General features: G+C 41.7%; 2 protein-coding genes across 5 annotated transcripts in view; one reads left to right on the top strand and one right to left on the bottom strand.

Moving 5' to 3' along the window:
- Positions 1 to 2,730, bottom strand: part of Slc31a1 (solute carrier family 31 (copper transporter), member 1) — a 33,608-nt gene extending 30,878 nt beyond the window's left edge. Inside the window, exon 1 of one of the 2 annotated variants that reach the window (XM_013030154.1) lies at positions 2,594 to 2,730. Coding sequence is in view for 1 of the 2 variants with exons in the window: in XM_013030153.1 (XP_012885607.1) it covers positions 2,070 to 2,075 (6 nt within the window). In the remaining variant the exon portion in view is untranslated. Of the gene's footprint in view, positions 1 to 2,069; positions 2,384 to 2,593 lie in introns of those variants that run through there. The other variant, XM_013030153.1, reaches the window with a different exon arrangement.
- A 220-nt stretch (positions 2,731 to 2,950) lies between these two features.
- Fkbp15 (FK506 binding protein 15, 133kDa) overlaps positions 2,951 to 16,655 on the top strand; it is a 50,624-nt gene continuing 36,919 nt past the window's right edge. For all 3 annotated transcript variants that reach the window (XM_013030176.1, XM_013030177.1, XM_013030178.1), the window contains exons 1-3: positions 2,951 to 3,084; positions 10,218 to 10,333; positions 16,373 to 16,457. In XM_013030176.1, coding sequence (XP_012885630.1) covers positions 3,032 to 3,084; positions 10,218 to 10,333; positions 16,373 to 16,457 — 254 coding nt within the window. In that variant the 5' untranslated portion in view covers positions 2,951 to 3,031. The remainder of the gene's footprint in view (positions 3,085 to 10,217; positions 10,334 to 16,372; positions 16,458 to 16,655) is intronic.

Raw genomic sequence — 16,655 nt, forward strand, 5'->3', positions numbered from 1 at the left:
TCTAGTTTCTTACTTCCTCTTGGAGTCCTATTTCTCTTCCAAATCTATTACCTAACCCTATAATCTCCTCCAAACTAGATATGATCTCTTCCTCCTCTGAAATTCTGCAATTATTACTTTTTTATTTTGTTTTGGGACTACTCATTTCCTATCCTACATAACACTCACCATAGAACCTTTGGTACAGAGTAGGCTTTCAGACACTTCTTGAATTCATTTCAGATAGTCTTCTGCTTTTAGTGATTGAATAATATACAAATCTAGCAAGCACATATCCAATTCATGTTTCTATGATACAATTTGGTTATAACCTCACTAATCATAAAATGCATGCACTCACTAGTATGATTAGTATGGATACACTTGTACATTAAATGGAAATATCTTACAAATTTTCTGATGATTTGAAAGAAATTATTCAAGCAATAAATTTTAAATTATTTAATAATGTAAGCATTATTAAAAGTACAATTTCCGCTTTCTAGTCAATCCTAGTCATCTTTTATGAATCTATCAATACACTACATATTTAAGCAAAACAAATGAACCAAAATACTTAATTCGAACTTGACATCAAGGTTATGCCTTACTTACAGACACAAAGTAGATGTGACTACATTTGTAGTCACTTCCTTGTACACAGTGTTGAGGGAGCTGGCTCAAACACAGAGTGAATCAGAAGAGCCAGGACAAAAATTCAGGTATCCGGAATTCCTATTTCATTACTGCCAATCTGGGGATACTCTAATTTAGAACACAATGTTTTTTTCAGGTGCACCCAATCCTGCACTGCCAAGTTTGAAAATCTGGGAGAGATACTCCATCTTTCTCTTCCTCATACTGCCAACGAAAATCACAAAGTGTGATTACCAGCCATGGGTATGGCTGGTGGTGATGTCCCAGTCACCAAAAAGGCAGACTTTAGGATTCCAGAACCTAAAGAACACCTTGGAGAAAAACAATTCTACCCCAAAATGCAAGATAAAAGCTCAAATGGTCCTTTGGCATTTTTAGAGAACATCAGTACTGGGGAGAAGAGTTGGAAAGGATTATGGTACCTATCTTGTTCAATCCACTCCAGAAGTAGCAAACCAAGTACAAATCTAAATAGAGCTCCTATAACTGGTACAAGTTCTAGTACTTATATTTCAGTTGCATTATTCCTTTAACATTCACCTTTCACTGCTTTAGCCATCTTAATCTGTAAAATAAATACAAGAAGCAAACCAGCAGCCCTATTCTCAGTTATAGGAAGGAATAACTTACTTAAAATCAAAATTATAGTTACAGGTAATATTTCTAACTCTCCTATTCCCCTCATGCTCCTCCCCTAGAGTTTTAGACAACAGTACAATCGACTTCAATTAACAAAAGAGACTAAGCAACCCAGACAGTTCACAGCCAGTACAGCATTTTTATCTTTCTGGAAGCTGGCTATAAAAGGCAAGAGCCATGGCAGGGCTCTCTGGGACACACGGGAACAACAAAAACAAAAACAAAACAAACAAACAACAAAAAAACCCCAAAGAATCTGAGAGCAAATTAAGGAATAGGGAACCAGAATAAATTCCATTATTCAATCTAATAAAAAATTAATGAGAACCTCTTGTGGGCAAGAAGACTCACAGTTCAGTAGTACACAAACTACAATAAAAAGTTCAACAGGAGAAATGCCAAGAGGTACAAAATTCTTTGGGAAGGGAGCTTCCAATCACTTCAATATCAGGCCAAAAGATGAAAAACATGTAGGTTGGGGACACCTGAAGGATCAGGGACAATCTGGAATAGAAGAAGTCCAGAGAGGTCTGTGAAAATGGTCCCTACACTGGCACTCCATCTTTTTATCCTTGGCTAAGCCAGGTGAACCCCAAGATTAGTCCCAAGGATGGCACCCGAATCACAAAAGACGCAAGACATACAGACAGTGGGCAGAAAAAATCGCCACCATGAGCCTGGGGCAGAGAGACAAGAGTCAAATCCAGATCAAGCAAGAAGACAGGGTCTCACGTTCGAAGTTTCCTCTTTCCCATCATCCACCTCCAGAACATCCCAGCTCTTCTGTATCTCACCTGCATGGATTCTAGAACCGTGACTCTCCCCGGGCTTTTGCCACACAGTCTAGCAATACATAGCCACCTCGGTACGGGTGCACAGCGCTTGAAGGACCGGGACGCCGGCGCGCTAACTCCCGACTCAGAGGACGCAGTCTGCCCTTTACTCTGTGTGACCTCGGGCTGGCCACTCCGGTACTGGAGTTCTTACGTCTCCTTACGTGCAAATTCTGGGATTATGAGGAGACCGGACTTGGAGAAGATCTCCCGAAGTTGAAAAGCACGACCAGCCTGGCACATGAAGGTACTGGGCAACCCCACCCGCTGCAGAGACGAGGAAGCCGAGGCAGCAAACAACGTGTCTAAGGTCACGCCGACTCTATCAATCGCAAGCCAAGGCCAGAGCTCGGGGCTCCCAATGTGTAGTCCCGGATTCTTTCTCCTTCCGCCCGGCAGAGAAGAGCGGCGGAGGGTCCCGGTCCCACGGAGGGGAAAGGACGGTGCACACGCCAGGATTGGAGGAGAGGGCGGGCAGGCCTTACCTTCTTCCCAGGTCGAGTTCCGCCACCAACGCCGCCCTCTCGGAACCTCCACCCGTCCCCGCTCAGGACTTCTCAGAAGCCCCTTTGAGTTCTGTCCGGCACGACGTGTCCACAACTGCCACAGAGGCCACCGAAGGATTCCCGCCTTCGCTCCGCCTCTTCCCGCCCCCTGGACCGTCTGGCCAATCACACGCAGCGCCTCGGAACTCCAACCCCTCCCGCCACGGCCTGGAGAGACCTGACGTCACGGGGCGCTCGCCTTCTCATTTGCCTTTGCTCCACCTTCCTTCCAGAGTCCCGTTTCTCCTTTCGGTAGAAGCCACGGTGCCAGTTGTCCTGCCGGAAAGCAGCGCGCTGCCGCGGCATTTTACGACGGTGGTGGTGACAGGTCCTGGGAACATCCGGCTTCCTGGGTGCAACAGGACGAACGCCGACGCGATGTTCGGTGCTGAGGACGAGGACTACACAGACTTCCTCTCGCCTAGCGGCGGGTGAGTGACTGAGAAGCGGGAGCCGGAAGGCCCGGCCGAGAGCGGCCGGAGGATGGTTGGAGCCGTGGGGGGGGGGGGGTCGTCTCTTCCCTGGCCTCCTCTCCACTTCCGGGTCTTGCCCCATTCTGGTGCTGGGGCTTCTTAGAACCCGGGGACAGTTTGCAACTCTACCGTAGAGTCTGCAGTTCCGAGTTCTGGGCCTGGCATCTCCCTTGGCCATTGTAGTATGACCCTGGGTTCGCCTTTTCCTTCCTGAATCATAGCTCATCCAATGAAATGGGGGTGATTGCTGATGAGACTGCTGTCTGGAGAGTTTCGAATGGGAGTCAGCGCCCATTAATCTGTGAGCTGAAACTACACGAGACTTTCTCTTTTCTGTGAACAAGGCGATGGCACTTCAGAAGCAAGTCCTGGTTGTGTCAGCGCCAAGCATCCTTCAGAGCCTACCTCAGCTGTCACTTCTCTGTGTGTATGCGTGTGCTTTCCCTTCCGCAGCCCCAGGCAGGATAGACTGCTTCCTCTTCTTTATTCCCATCAGTGTGTGTTTGTAAGCACAGGCATTGCTTATGTTGTTCATTTTGCTTGGTACTGGTACCTGGCTTGTATTGAGTGCTCAGAAAGTGCCTTGATAATAGCTATGAAATTGCATTTTGTAAACCCTAAGGTTTAAAACCAATGCGAGACACTGTAGGCTCTTATTTTCTGCCCTCAAAGATTATGTATGCTCACCTGGGAAGTCTTTAAAGAGAGGTAAGGCGTTTTGTTTTCCTCTTCCAGTAATTATACTCCCTTGTGTTCTGTCTACACAATACCTGTTAGCTGCCACACTATCATGAACAATGTACTGAAGAGTGATGGATCTAACGACATAAATCTATCATTCTACAAGTGCCAAGAGTGTTCACCCTCAAGTTGCTTTCAGCCCTATGGAGAATCAGGACATGAAAGACCATAAAATAAATGAACCAACCTTCACCTGGTGTCAAAAAGGACCTTTTGGCCCTCACTGACTAGCTCCTAAGTATTATTTTCTCTCTCACCACCTTATTCCACCCCTGCCTTTACTTTAGACTGTTTGTATCCATTTAATTCCACTTTGAGTTGTAATTATTTTAGTGTTGGGGCATTCATTGTTTACTTTCTTTCCTGTTTCACACTAAACCTTCACTACAAATTCCACATAGTCCCACCCCCCTGCTGCTGTATTGTGAATCTTTTGAATTAATGTTTTTTTTTTTATCCCAGTCTACCTTATGTGCACTTTTTTTTTTGTTGGTACTGAGGTTTGAACTCAGGGCCTTATGCCTGTTAGGAAGGTACTCTACAACTAAGCCACATCTACAGCCTTAAATTCACATTAATTGTTCTTTTTTTTTTTTGGTCAGTCCTAGGGCTTGAATTCTGGGCCTGGGAGCTGTCCCTGCACTCTTCAGCTCAAGGCGAGCACTCTACCGCTTGAGCCACAGCACCACTTCCGGTTTTCTAGTGGTTAATTTGGAGATAAGAGTCACACTGACTTTGCTGCCCGGACTGGCTTTGAACCGTGATCCTCATATCTCAGCCTCCTGTGTAGCTAGGAGTATAGGTGTGAGCCACATGCGCAGGGCACATTGTTATGTGAAAGTATTTGGGAGAGTCTGTAAAGGAACACTCCTGACTTTCAGGGATCACTCAGTTTACTGCTGACTAAAAGTTACAAAGTAGACAATGACAGTCAGGTGTTCCTTCTAGATTCCTAGTCCAAGATAAATTCTTCCTGGCTTAACTAGTTGGCTTTCCTGAGCATGAGTAGGCTTATCTAGGATCCAAGACACTTGAATTCTAATCATGTGACTGTGTCTAGACATAGACAATAGCTGATTTGATAACAAAAAAGAAAGGAAGCTATACAGATAATATTTGTTCCCCAACAGTAACCAGGAAAACCGGATGAAATTTAAAACAAGAGTGGGAAACATTTCATTAACATTCTATGGTTTAGATGTTTCTTCCTTTGGTTTCTCTGAGGAAGTAAATCATATGACACTGAACAAGCAGCTCTCAGTTCCTCTCTTACAATTGCAATTGGTTGCAAATGAACTTGCTTAAGCTTCAAGTCTCTTGAATTAACTATATGACTTACTTGATCCTATATAGGATATTAAGCCTAAGAGAAACAGAGTATCAGTGCCTAGCATGGCTAATGACTGATACGTCTAGATGACTGAGTCTACGTTTCATGTTTCTGGGCCTCTGAAAGTCCCTGGTTAACCTACAGACTAATAATTAGGTTGTTTATTTTTGTTTTTCCTTTTTTCCTGCCTTAGCTCTTTCCCTACCATTGTGACATAGAAATAAGGAAATGTGTGAATGACTGGTAAAGGCATGCTATTCAGCTTCAATGCAGATAGGCACAGATACAGTTCTTACCCCCAAGAAATTATTTTTAGAGTTAGAAAGTCAATCCAGCAAAATAATCCCAAAGCATTCTTTTTGTTTTTTCTTTTATAATTTTTGTTTTATCTTTAAGTAGCTGTACAAAAGAGTTGGCATTCAACAGTATAGGTAGTGTGTGGATACAATGAATCTTGATCAGTGTCACCCCTTTGTTTTGTTTTGAGACAGGTTTTCACTGTGTATCTAGGCTACACTAGAACTCCTGGGCTTAAATGATCCTTTTGCTTCAGCTGCTTGTATAACTAAGATTATACTATTTTTTTTTCCTGTGGGTCGCGGGGCTTGAACTCTGGGCCTGGGCGCTGTCCCTCAGCTCTTTAGCTTAAGGCTAGTACTCTACCACTTGAGCTACAGCGCCACTTCCGGTTTTCTGGTGGTTTATTGGAGATGAGTTTCACTGACTTTCCTGCCTAGGCTGGCTTTGAACCGAGAGCCTCAGATCTCAAGATTACAGGTATGAGCCATGGGCGCCCAGTGGCGCCCATTTTTAAAAAACTGATCCTGGGGCATGAACTCAGGGTCTGAGAGCTGTTCCTGAGCTTTTGCTCATGGCTGATGCTCTACTGCTTAGAGCCCCAGCTCCACTTCTGGCTTTTTGGTGGTTAATTGGAGATAAGAGTTTCATAACTGGGGGGAGGCTGGGAAGGGATGTGAAGGGTAAACAAAGGAGGAGGCTGCAATGCTTGGTAAGAAATGTACGTATTATCCTGCCATGTAATTGTAACCCCTCTGTACAGTATGTTCACAAATAAAATTAAATTAAAAAAAAGAGTTTCATAACTTTCCTGCTCAGGCTGACTTTGAACTTTTATCCTTAAAGCTCACCCTCCTGAGTAGATAGGATTACTGGCATGAGGCACTGGTGCCCAACTTCATGCCTACTTTTTTTTGTTGTTGTTGTTCCAGTCCTGAAACTTGAACTCAGGGCTTGGACATTATTTCTGAGCTTTTTTATTTTTTTGCTCAGGGCTAGTGCTCTACTACTTGAGCCATAACTTCACTTCTATCTTTTTTATTCTTTTTGGAGATAAGAGCCCCACAGATTTTCCTGCCCAGGCTGGCTTCTAACCACAATCCTCAGATTTCAGCCTCCTGAATAGTGACTCAGATTACAGATATGAGCCACCAATGTCCAACTCATGCCCACTTTTTTTTTTTTAAACAGAGCTTTTTTTTTTTTTTATAGTACTAGGTTAATCTCAGGGTCTTGTGCTTGCTCAGCTGGTGCTCTAACACTCCGGATCTGCTTTTTGCTGACTATTTTGGAGTCGACTTATCACAAATTTTGCTGCCTGGGCTATCTTTGAACCACAATCCTCTGAATCTCCAACTCTTCAATAACTAGGATTATAGGTGTGAACCACCTGTACCCATACAAAGTTTTGTTTTGTTTTGTTTTTGGTGATGGTACTGGGATTTGAACTCAAGACCTTGAGCTCTTGTTTGTATTGTTTTTGTTTTTGCTTTTTTTTGCTCAAGACATGCTCTGCCACTGGAACCACACCTCCACTTTGAGTTGCATGGACTTTTCTACCCAGTAGCTAGGATTACAGGTGTGATCCATTAGCATTTAGTTTACAAAGCATTTTTTTGGGGGGGGGGAATTTGGTTATGGGGCTTGAACTCTGGGCCTGGGCTCTATCTATGAGCTCTTCAGCTCAAGAAAAGCACTCTACTACTTGTACCACAGCTCCACTTCTGGTTTTCTGGTGGTTAACTGGAAATAAGAGCCTCATTCCTGCGAGGGTTGCTTTGAACTGTGATCCTCAGATCTCAGCCTCCTGAGTAGCTAGGATTATAGGCGTAAGCCACTGGCACCCATCTACAAGCATTTTTTAAAGCAGCAGTTATATATAAAGTCTATGTATAAAGCCTAAATTCTAATGTTGATTCTGCCTACTGTTAGGAGTATTAAACATTAGGTGGAACAAGTCAGCACCCCTACTTATATTTCCATAACTTATCTATTAAATGATGTGATTTGCCCTGGTTTATTTTTTGTTGTTGTGCTAGAATTGAGCCTAGAACCTTGTACAATCCCATTTGACATTCTTTTTAAAAATCAATTATTCATTTATAAACAAATCTTAACTAGATTGTAAGTTTCATAAAAATTTCCCCTGTAAGAAGGCATTACTACGGGCTGGGAAGATGGCCCAGTGGTGGAGCACTTGCCTTGCATGCATGAGGCCCTGGGTTTGATTCCTTAGTACCACATAATCAGAAAAAGCTGGAAGTGGTGCTATGGCTCAAGTGGTAAGGTGCTCACCTTGAGCGCCCAGGCCCAGAGTTCAAGCCCCACAACCGACAAAAAAAAAAAAGCATTAATAACTGGGCAATCCTATCTACTCAGGAGTCAGATCTGAGGATCATAGTTCGAAGCCAGTCCAGGTAGGAAAGTCCATGCAACTCTTATTTCCAATTAACTGTCAAAAAAATGTTAGAAGTGGAGCTGTGGCTCAAGTAGTAGAGCAGAATAAGCTGAAGGACAGCACCCAGAACCAGCAAAAAAAAAAGGCATTGCCAAATTCTCCTAAAATTTTACTTCTAGGGAATCTGCCTAGATTGCACTGGCTAAGGAGAAATCTTGTTTTTTTTTTTTTTCTAAATTCCATTAGCATTTGTCAATGTTTTATTTAAGTCAGTTCTACTTCCTTCAAGTATTATATTTGCGATCTCATTTAAATATCTTGGACCTTACAATAAACATTTTGGCCCCATTTATAGGAAACTTATCCTAGGTTCTTTGAGAAAACAAGGCAATTGTTTTCAATCATACTGAATTTATTTTATAAAATGCTGATGTACATATCAATGTAAATGTTGTTTAAAAATGGCCAAAAATGTGTACAGAAGTTGGAATATTTACACAGTAAACCTTAGAATGCCTTTGGAGAAGATGAACTCAAGCTGGACTAGACTTTGAGTTCATTATTGTATTAATCCATTTTGTGTTATAACAGAGTACCACAGAGTAGTAATTTATAAGGAAAATAACTATATTTCTCACAGTTCTGGAGACAGGAAAGCCCTCTAGAATCAAGGTACCATCATCTGGGAGAAGCTGTTTTGTTGCAAATCAAGCCATTTTAAAATTCAATGTTAATCACTCCATGACCTTACTACCTCCCATTGGACCCCACCTACCAACACTGCTGGGTTGAAGGGGACATACACATTCATTGACACTTTTTTTTGTTTGTTTTTGTTTTTGGTCGGTCACAGGGCCTGAATTCTGGGCCTGGGCACTTTCCCTCAGCTCTTTAGCTCAAAGCTAGTGCTCTACCACTTGATCCATAGCTCTACTTTGGGTTTTTCTGCTTATGTGGTGATGAGGAATGGAACCCAGGGCCTCATGCATGCAAGGCAAGTGCTCTACCACTGAGCCACCTTCCCAGCCCTCATTAACACTTTTGAAGTATATTATATGTCAGACTGTGAGCAAAACATGCAATCAAGTGGTGATTTTAATAAATGATCAAGTATATGTTATTTGATAAATGATTGCATAACTTCTACTGATCTTACGGACCACAGTGGCATATAACCATTGTCCCTGCTACATAATTCATAATTTACAATCATATATTAATGTCTGATCCCCTCATTAGATTAACTACTCCTTGAAAATAGAATCCTGTTGTGCTCATCAGTGTACACCTAATATTTAGCGTGGTGTCTGATATACCTTGAAGGAATGAAATATGGAGAACTTCAGGAGCCTTAGGACAATCATGTAACCTAAATCACAAGTAACTTCTGGGGAGAGGAGGAACACAGGGACTGTTTCAGGTAGAGGCAGCAGAGTGTCTAAAAGATGGGATTTGAAGCCAGGTGCTGGTGGCTCACGCTGGTAATCCTAGCTACTCAGGAGGCTGAGATCTGAGGATTACAGTTCAAAGCCAGCCCGGGCAGGAAAGTCCCTGAGACTCTTACCTCCAATAAACCACTAGAAAACCAGAAGTGGTGCTGTGGCTTAAGTGGTAGAGCACTCACCTTGAGCCGAAGAGCACGGGGACAGCACCCAAGCCGAGTTACCCCACGACCGACAAAAAACAAAAAACTGGAATTTGAAAGATCTTGTCTTGGGCAGAGCATGTGGTTAAAGGAACTTGCCTAGCATATATGAAGTCCATATATGAGGCTCTGGGTATGCAAAGAAAAGGGCTTGTGTGAGAAATACAGAGATTCTCAGAGTAGTTGTAGCACTCAGTTGAAGATGAGAAATGGCCAAATATGAAGATGGGGAAAGGAGGGGAGGTAAAAACTTGAAGGACCTTGTAAAGCTGTCTTGTGGAGTTTGGATTTTATCTTGGTAATAGTGAGGTATCCTTAAGAAAGATTGCTGTGGGTGCAATTAGGGGAAGAGATAAGAAGCAGACAAGACTAAGGCTGGGGGATCAGGAAGTTGTTGTGATCATTGAACTTAGATAAAGGTAATGGAGGCCTGACCTAGGGGAGAAAGAACAGGGAATGAGTTTGAGAAATATTTTGGAAATAATATCAGATGGGTTTAGAGATTAGGTCAGCTGATAATTTCAGATCACAAAATATAATCTTGATTTCAGAGATTCTTAGCTATCACTTCCAGTGTTGTGTTGATGGGATTTACAGTCATTCATTTATTAGAAGCTTTTGTTATGATTCCAGGCTTGAGATATGTTCAATGAAAATTTATTTTCATTTTCTATTAACAGTGCCAGATTGGCCTCTCTTTTTGGATTGGATGATGCAACTTCTGGCCAAGGAAATGAATTCTTTCAGTACACAGCCCCAAAGCAGCCTAAGAAAGGCCAAGGAACAGCAGCAACAGGTAAGTTGTAAAGCATTAGATTGGGCTTTAACAGGCTAGTTGGAATGATAAATGGACCTTCCTTCTGATGTGCTATATCATGCATCCTTGACCAGCCTGACTAAGCCCACCATCACTAATGGATATCTTTCTTTCTTCTGTGATCCTGAGCTCTAGCAGCTTGGGGAAAATTTTTGATGGGGAAGGTTACAAGAATGTTCTTTTGTCTCATGTGGCCACCACTCTTTAAAACTGTCCAAGGCACTCTAAATAAACACTGTCCAATGGCCACACCCCCACATGGTCATTCCTTATTCCTTAGTTTTTTTTTGCTCAAAGCTGGTGTTCAACATTGAGCCACAGATCTACTTCTGGCTTTTTGGTGATTAGAGATAAGAGTCTTACATTTTTCTGCTGGGGCTGGCTTCAGTCCTCAGATTTCAGCTTTCTGAGAAGCTAGGATTATAGTCATGAGCTACTGATTTTTGAGGCCCAGAAAGGATTAGGGATTTCTAAGGTTAATATTAATAAGAGACTAGGGACATGACTCAAGTGGTAGGATACTTGGTTTACATGAGCAAGGCCAGGGTTCAATCTCCATTACCAAAACAAACAAGCAAGCAAACAAACAAAAACCCTCTAATAAGTGACAGAGTTGAAAGTTGAACTCTGATCTGACAGACTCTGCAGTTTTTATTCTTTCCTCCACGTGGTTGTTTTTGTGTAAGAATCTGATGAGGAATGAAGGCCCAAGGAGAGCAGGTTATAAGGGACATTAAATTAGTAGTTGTCAAATGAATATTGAAATATTGAGTGTCTTTTACATGTTAGACACAGTGCTGGCACTGAGGATAACCATCTCAGAGTTGAGTATTTGCAGCAGATCCTTTATATTTGGCCTGTGTTAAAAGCCCCTCCTTTTGCTTTACTGTGTAGGAGTTTCTCTCACATACAGAGTAATTCTCCAGCTAACATGAAGTGAGTATCTATAACTAATTCAGTGCTTAGATGATCTCCCTGAAAATAGTATCAGACTGAGGACTTCGTTCCATAAAATTCCTAGTCAGATGTCAGTCACAAATCTAGATTCTGACTGACCACAGCTACAAACCAGCGTTCCCATGATCCCCTTCCTTTTTTTTGATTAATTGGCTAGAATTGCTCACAGAACTCAGGGAAACATTTTCTTATGTTTGATAGCTGATTGTAAAAGATATTGTAGCTGGGCATTGGTGGCTCATGCCTGTAATACTAGCTGCTCAGGAGGCTGAGATCTGAGGATCACGATTCAAAGCCAACCTGGGCAGAAAAGTCCATGAAACTCTTATCTCCAATAAACCACCAGAAAACTGTAAGTGGCGTTGTGGCTCAAGAGAGCACTAGCCTTGAGCTGAAGAGCTGAGGGACAGTGCCCAGGCCCAGAGTTCAAGCCCCACGACTGACAAAAAAAAAAAAAAAGATATTGTAAAGATTCAGACAAATGCCAGGTAAGGAGGTATAGTGTGGTAGTAGAGTGCATATCTCCTAGGCCCTCTCTCAGTACATTGTTCCTCCAAGTTTTATAGCTAGCTAGATATTCTGTAATCTGGAAGCTCTTCAGCTTTTGCTCTCAGGACACTTTCTAGAGCTTGATCTCCAGCCTACTTTTTCTAGAGATTGGTGAGTAGAGCTGAAAGTTACAACCTTCCATTTTTCTGATGACTAGCTCCATTTTAGAGCCTGAGCCTAAGTCATCTCAATAGCATTGTCAAAAGACAAAATTACAAAAGTTTTAATTTTACAACCTTGCTTAGTAGGGTTTTACCTGCTATTCTAGAACTGAGCAGTACCTCATTCTATACAATGGAATATTCTGATTCATTGAGTGGAAGAGCTTGGCCTTATAGGCATAAAAGGGCCGAAGAAAGCAAAGAACAAAAAGCCAATTGGACTGAAAAGAGCAAAGAACAAAAAGCTGAGTGGTCACTATAGTGTTTCTTTTTTGCGAAAGTGTGTATGTTGAGGTGGGGTGAGGGTGGACTAGGGGACTATCTTACCTGCAAAAAATGGCTTGAGGCACAGCATAAAGTCAGACACATAGTAGACATATGCTAGATTGGGAATTTGGCTATTCTTATTTTCTCTCTTGATTTGAGAAGGTCAAGTAGACAACCAGTTTTTTCTTGGAGATGTGGAACTTAAGTATGAGTAATTCTATTTTGGTCTCTTGAACTAGTGTAGAAGACTGGTGCATGCTTGTCATTCCAGCTGTTCAGGAAGTGTAAATAGGAAGATCAAGGAATAGTCTGGCTCAAGCATAAACATAAGATCCTATATCAGAAATAACTAAAACAAAAAAAGTTGGGTGCATGGCTTAATTGGTAGAGTACATGCCTAGCAGGTGGAAGTCCCTTATAATACTGCCAGAGAGAAAGAGAGAGAGAGAGAGAGAGAGAGAGAAGAAGGAGGGAGAGAGAGATGAGAGAGGAGAGAAGAGAGATACAAGGGGGGTAATAATAGATTCAAGAGAAAGTGATACATGTTGAAGATAGTGAAGATTCAATTATGGAATATGTATATATGTGTGTATATATATAGGCACATATGTGCACATACACATATGTGTACACACATATATATGTATACACATATGTTATATATATATACATTTGTATACCCTGAAGAAGGAAACTATAATTAAAAAATACTTTCCTTAGGAAGTGGCGCTGTAGCTCAAGCTTAGAGTGCTCGCCTTGAGCTGAAGAGCTGAGGGACAGCGCCCAGGCCCAGAGTTCAGGCCCCATGACTGGACCAAAAAAAAAAAAACTTAGGAAAAAAACCACAATGATTTCCTCCTCAGAGGGAAGCCCACAATCTGTGTAAATCTGATTTTAGAGGAAGGAATGCTAAGCTTAGGAGAAGCCCACGCACTTGTTGCATCTGGCCAATGTATCCATCTGGCAACCACGCAAACAGCCTTCCCTCTCCAGGCAACCCGATAGGGTCATGTTGGCTTGAGTTCACTGGAAGAAGCTGAACTACTAAAGAAGGATTGCTGTCTGTCCTTGGAAGACAGTAACTTTATGCAGTGCCCCATGCTTGTCCAGATAATCTAACTTTGGCATTAGTTACTGTTTTTTCTGCCATAGTGTGCTTATCAGGAGAAAAGGTTTATTGTAATGTTACATATAACTGGAGAATGCATGCTGGGCTCCAGTGGTTCCTGCCTGTATAATCCTACTTACTCAGAAGGTTGAGATGTGAGAATCTTGCTCTGTAAACAGCCAGAACAGACAAAGACAAATCCCAGGAGGCTCTTTTTTTTTTGCCTGTCCTGGGATTTGAACTCAGGGCCTGGGTGCTATCTCTGAGTAGGCTAGTGCTCTACCAGTTGAGCCACAGCACTACTGGCTTTTTCTGAGTAGTTTATTTGAGATAAAAGTGTCAGACTTTTCCTGTCTCAGCTAGCTTCAAACTATGATCCTCAAATCTCAGCCACCTGACTAGCTAGGGTTATAGGCATGAGCCATTGGCACCTGGCAAGACTCTTAACTCCAGTTAACCAGCAAAAAGCCAGAAGTTGAAGTGTAGCTTTAGTGATAGAGCACCAGCCTTGAGTGAAAAAGCCAGGTTAGAGCTCAAGGCCTTGAGTTCAAGTTCCACTACCAACACACACATACACATACATACAACATGTGTGCACATACACACAATACCTGAAAAGTATTAAGTGAACTGAACTATATCATGGATATTTACTTTATTTATTGTTAAGTGCCAATCCTGGGACTTGAACTCAAGACCTGAGTGCTGTCCCTGAGTTTTTTAGGCTCAAAGCTACCACTCTTATCACTTAAGTCAAAGTGCCACTTCCGGCCTTTTCTGAGTAGTTTATTAGGGTTAAGAGTCTCACAGAGCCAGGCACTGGTGGCTCATGCCTATAATCCTAGCTACTCAGGAGGCTGGGATCTGAGGGTCATGGTTCCTGCCCAGGCAGGAAAGTCCATGAGACTCTCATCTCCAATAAACCACCAGAAAACCAGAAGTGGTGCTGTGGCTCAAGTGGTAGAGTGCTCACCTTGAGCTGAAGAGCTGAGGGAAAGCACTCAGGCCCAGAATTCAAGCCCCATGACTGACTCCCCTACTCCCTCCCCCCCAAAAAAAAGAGTCTTACAGACTTTTCTGCCTAGGATGGCTTTGAACCATGATCCTCAGATCTAAGCCTATTGAGTAGTTAGGATTACAGGTGTAACAAGCGCCCGGCTTGTTATAGGTATTTATAAAACAAAGAAATATAGCAAAGGTCACTAGAAAAAAAGTAAGTAACAGAAGTGGACAATTTATTTTTGCAACTGTATGCACACCTGTGGACATGCACACTGGGGGCTGAACCCAGGACTCACCCATGCCAGACAGTGCTCGACTCTTCAGCTATCAGCTATTGGTCAGTGTTTTTTTTGTTTTTGTTTTTTTAAGCAAATCTAATAGAAAGTCTGAAATTTCTCCTTCCCTATAAGTAATAAATACAAATGAAAACAACCTCAATGTTGGTAAAGCTGCAAAAAGAAAATTTTGCTGTTAGCAAAGATAAAGCCCACCCATTCTCCTGATGGAGTGTAAAATGGGGCCTTTCTGAAGACGCTGGGGCAGGATGGAACCAAACCTTAAAAACTCTTCTATTCTTTCATCTCATAATTCTCTATTTTAGGGATTTATTTTAATAAAATGGAAAGGGTTCGTACAAAAGAATGTCCTCTAAGGAATTATAATATGCAGTAGAGAAAAATACTGGAAACAGCCTTAAGAAATGTCAAGTAACAAGGACCTAGGTAAATTGTGATAGTCCTAGTATTTTATGTACCTTCGAACATTATGGAGAAATGCTTATAATATAGTGCATGAGAATAGGAAGATATCAGATTTTACCATTAATTTTGTGTATGTATGCCAGTGCTGGGGCTTAAATGTAGCACTTTGAGCTCTTGCTTGGCTTTTTTACTTAGGGCTGGTGTTCTACCTCTTGAGTCACAGCTCCATATTTAGTTTTTGCTGGTTAATTGGAAATAAGTCTCAGATTTGTCTGCCTGGGATGGCTTTGAATTGTGATCCTAAGTTCTCAGCTTCTTGAGTAGTTGAGATTACAGATGTGGGCCACTGATACCTAGCCATATCATTAATTTTGCTTAACAAGCAGGAAAATAGCCTCAGAGTTGATGTGTATAAAGGACTAGGAATAAATGTATGAAATTATTAACATTGTTTACTTGGGGTGATGGAGTATAGATCATTTTGATTTTCTTTGGGCTTTTTTTATATTTTCTAAGTTTTCTACAATATACTTATATTCAAAAATCAAAAATTCCAGTATAAAAAAAGGTAGAATAAGGAGAGTTTTTGAAAAGAAGCACTTGTAATTTGTGTTAATATTATCTTACTTCGCTTCCATTTACACATTTTGCCTATTGAGCATAAATTCGCAGTTTTCCAGGAACCACAGTGATTCATGCTAATCCCCGCACTCGGGAAGATTTTGTATTTAAGGCCAACCTGGGCTACATAGTGAGGCCCTATTTAAAAAAAAAATAACTTAAAAAATTACCCTTAGTATGCTATTTCAGAACTTTAGCATTACTCTAGCACTTTGTGACTTTAAGTAGTGGACATGATTTAGATATCACCCTAAATTTCCAATGCCAGTAGTACAAGAAAGGGAAATTATTATATGTATCAAAGCTGCCATAATATTGGAAGGAAAATAAAAAGCAGATGGAATATGGCCATATTACTGTATAGTGTTTCTTGTCCAGACCCAAAACTTCTATTTGTACTATATTGCTCAAAAGTTTTGAGTCCTGAGTTCTAGTCCTGGGTTTGTTGCTATCATTGTGTACAGTACTAGGGCACTTGTATTGTTACTTCACCAGCAGACAAGATCAAGCACTGTTTTGTAGATCAAGTGAGAATAATGATCATGAAAACATTGTAACACTAACTGCAAAGTATACATCATTTTTGAAGCTAAACATTTAAAATCAATTTCAAGCAAGAAAAGAGTTACACTTCTGTTTTCTTCATATTTAGGAAATCAGACACCACCAAAACCAGCCCCGGCTCCCACAGGCACTGCTGCAGTCCTGGTTGCAACAGCAGTTCATGCTTACCGGTAGTAAGTAGCTGATTAAGAAAGCTCTGGGAGGCTGGAGGAGGGAGGGAAGGGGACTGTAGTTTAGCTTCTCTTTTCTCCTGAAGTCACTGTTCATGGCTAACTGGTTTGGTTTCTTAGTGCTTCTACAGACAAAGCACCCTTGACCCTCCTCACATTTTGGTTGGAGATTTCACCAGATCAAACTTGTAGAGTGGTTGT

Source organism: Dipodomys ordii, unplaced genomic scaffold (genome assembly GCF_000151885.1).
Source record: "Dipodomys ordii isolate 6190 unplaced genomic scaffold, Dord_2.0 Scaffold127, whole genome shotgun sequence".
NCBI lineage: Eukaryota > Metazoa > Chordata > Mammalia > Rodentia > Heteromyidae > Dipodomys > Dipodomys ordii.